At 32.4% G+C, this 2278-nt stretch overlaps 1 protein-coding gene across 1 annotated transcript in view; it reads right to left on the reverse strand.

Moving 5' to 3' along the window:
* The window catches only part of LOC105176868, a 2526-nt gene extending 312 nt beyond the window's left edge, over positions 1-2214 (reverse strand). Inside the window, exons 1-3 of the mRNA XM_020698850.1 lie at positions 1844-2214; positions 1138-1174; positions 3-121 (exon numbers count right to left, since the gene is read on the reverse strand). Of these exons, the coding sequence (XP_020554509.1) occupies positions 3-121; positions 1138-1174; positions 1844-2095 (408 nt within the window). The 5' untranslated portion in view covers positions 2096-2214. The remainder of the gene's footprint in view (positions 1-2; positions 122-1137; positions 1175-1843) is intronic.

The following is a 2278-nucleotide window of genomic DNA, read 5'->3' on the forward strand; positions in this document are numbered from 1 at the left end:
TTGATTCTCTGCTTCAAGTAATTCCCAAGCCTGGCCAAAACCGTGGAACGTTTATGCCAAAACCGGCCGCTGAGGCTGATCTTCACATACGGTCCGTCTACTTCAGCAAGTTCTGCTTTTCCTGTTCGACATATTCTCCACATCAACATACAAATTTCAATTCAACTTCGTGGAGCTGAAATCGTGGGATCTAAGTTTTGTTTTAAATCCTATTGCATGTTTTATTTTATTTAACATAAACATGCTATGTGTATAAAGATGACGCCACACATTTTATTTAAGAAGAATTCTATTTTGATAGCGTGTATATATTAAAGGGAAAAATGCATGCAACCATCTTCTAATATTGCAACAAATTACTTCTTAGTGAAAAAAAAAATAGTTATTTCTCTCTTGTGTTTTTAAAGATGCAGTGATTTGATCTTTTGTGTTTTTCAAAGTGTAAAAAACATAGGGGGATAATTTGCTCATTTACAATATGGACAATTATACTCCCCTCCCTCGAGGTTTGGTGAAATTATATATAGATCCCCTGTAGTTTGGAAAATTACATCTAGCACCCCTGAAGTTTGTTTCAATCTAACAAATAAGTCCCTATATTAGTTAAAATTCACAAAATTTGCTGATATTAACGAAAAAACTAAATGAAAATTGATATTTACCATTGATTGGCTTAAACCTGAATTATTGCAGTTCAAACAATTTTTTCGAACTAAACTACCCTTATAACGGTGTAGATATACCTCCTCACATACATTAATATGTAAAGACGTATGAGGGTAATTTGATCATAAAAAGATTTATTTGACCTGCTATAAGTCAGTAATAAGTCAATCATGGGTAAATATAGATTTTTTTTTATTTTTTTTAATATCGGCAAATTCGATAAATTTTGACTAATAAAATGACTTATTTGTTAGACGGAAGCAAATATCAAGGATGCTAAATATAATTTTCCAAACTACAAGAAGTCTACGTGTACTTACGTCAAATCTCAGGGAAGGGGAATATAATTATCCCTTTATAATATAAAGTAAATTATATTAAATCTAAATAAAATAAAAATTACAATAGAATGTAAAATAATAAATTCAATCCGAACAAGTGAAATCGTTGTTTGCACAATGAGACTATTACCTGTTATGTTAACAGAAGTGTCAAATAGTTGGGCCAACTGCAAAAGGTCAAAACGTAAAGGCATGAAATTACGAGAAATTTGCATACGTAACAAAGTGAATATAATCAGTACGTCATGTTATATTATTTACGTCTCATTTAAGTGAATTATATTGGAGTAAAAAAATATTATTTAATTTCTTTGTTGTCGCCTTAGAAAGTATGGAACAGCAATTTAATTTAACTATTCTAACATTTTATCAGATATAGGCACTGTAAATTTAATTCCTTTGAATAAGTACCCGTTTAGCTCGGTGATTGAGCATATCAAATTTGTATTTCGAGTGTAAATGCAAGTTTTTTTTTAAGATAAATTTTAACGAGTTTTTCTAAGTTTTGACGTTTGGACAATTACCAAAATACCGTTGATTTAACGGTCGTCTAACAGTTAGCCAAATCAGTGAGTTTTCATTCATTTTTTAATTACTGATATTCTCTTGTTATATAAAATTTATAAATACTTCCCTGATATTTGATGAAATTATATAATCCTTATATAAATGTTTGAAATTGTCAACTTTCCGCTTTATTTTTTTCGAGAAATTTTTTTTAAAAAATTGGGCAATGGAAAACAAAAATAAGAACAAAAAAGGCCTAAATCTCTGAATTAATTTTCTGGTTTGTATTCAATGTACTTAATTATTGTGCTTATGAACAGAAGAGTTACCTCAACTCTAGCATCATCCAGGACCTGCTTGATGTTATCCTCTGTCAGATCGAGTGGCCCAAGTGAGGCTGAGATTGCAGCCTTAGATGATCTCTGCCGTTGGTTTCTCAGCCTTGTTGCTCCACTCTTCTTCAGATTCAATGCGGCCGGTGCAGGGAGCAAGTTTGATGCCAGATGATACGGTGGAGTGAGAGGCTTTGCTGTGGGCGATAAGCTACGGTGGAGATGAAGATGGGGAGGTTTCAATGGCATCTTTGGCCCTGTTTTGTTATCCGCTCTTTGATTCGCTGAGGGAATGTGTGGTCAATAGGACAAATAAATTGAGCCTGCTTTGATTTGAGAATTGTGATGAGCAAAAGATTTTCTATGTTGCCAAGGAGTCGTAGTTTAATTGGTGAAATTGATAACTCATGACTATAAGATTTTGGGTTTGAA

Source organism: Sesamum indicum, linkage group LG14, assembly GCF_000512975.1.
Source record: "Sesamum indicum cultivar Zhongzhi No. 13 linkage group LG14, S_indicum_v1.0, whole genome shotgun sequence".
In the NCBI taxonomy this organism is placed as follows: Eukaryota; Viridiplantae; Streptophyta; class Magnoliopsida; order Lamiales; family Pedaliaceae; genus Sesamum; species Sesamum indicum.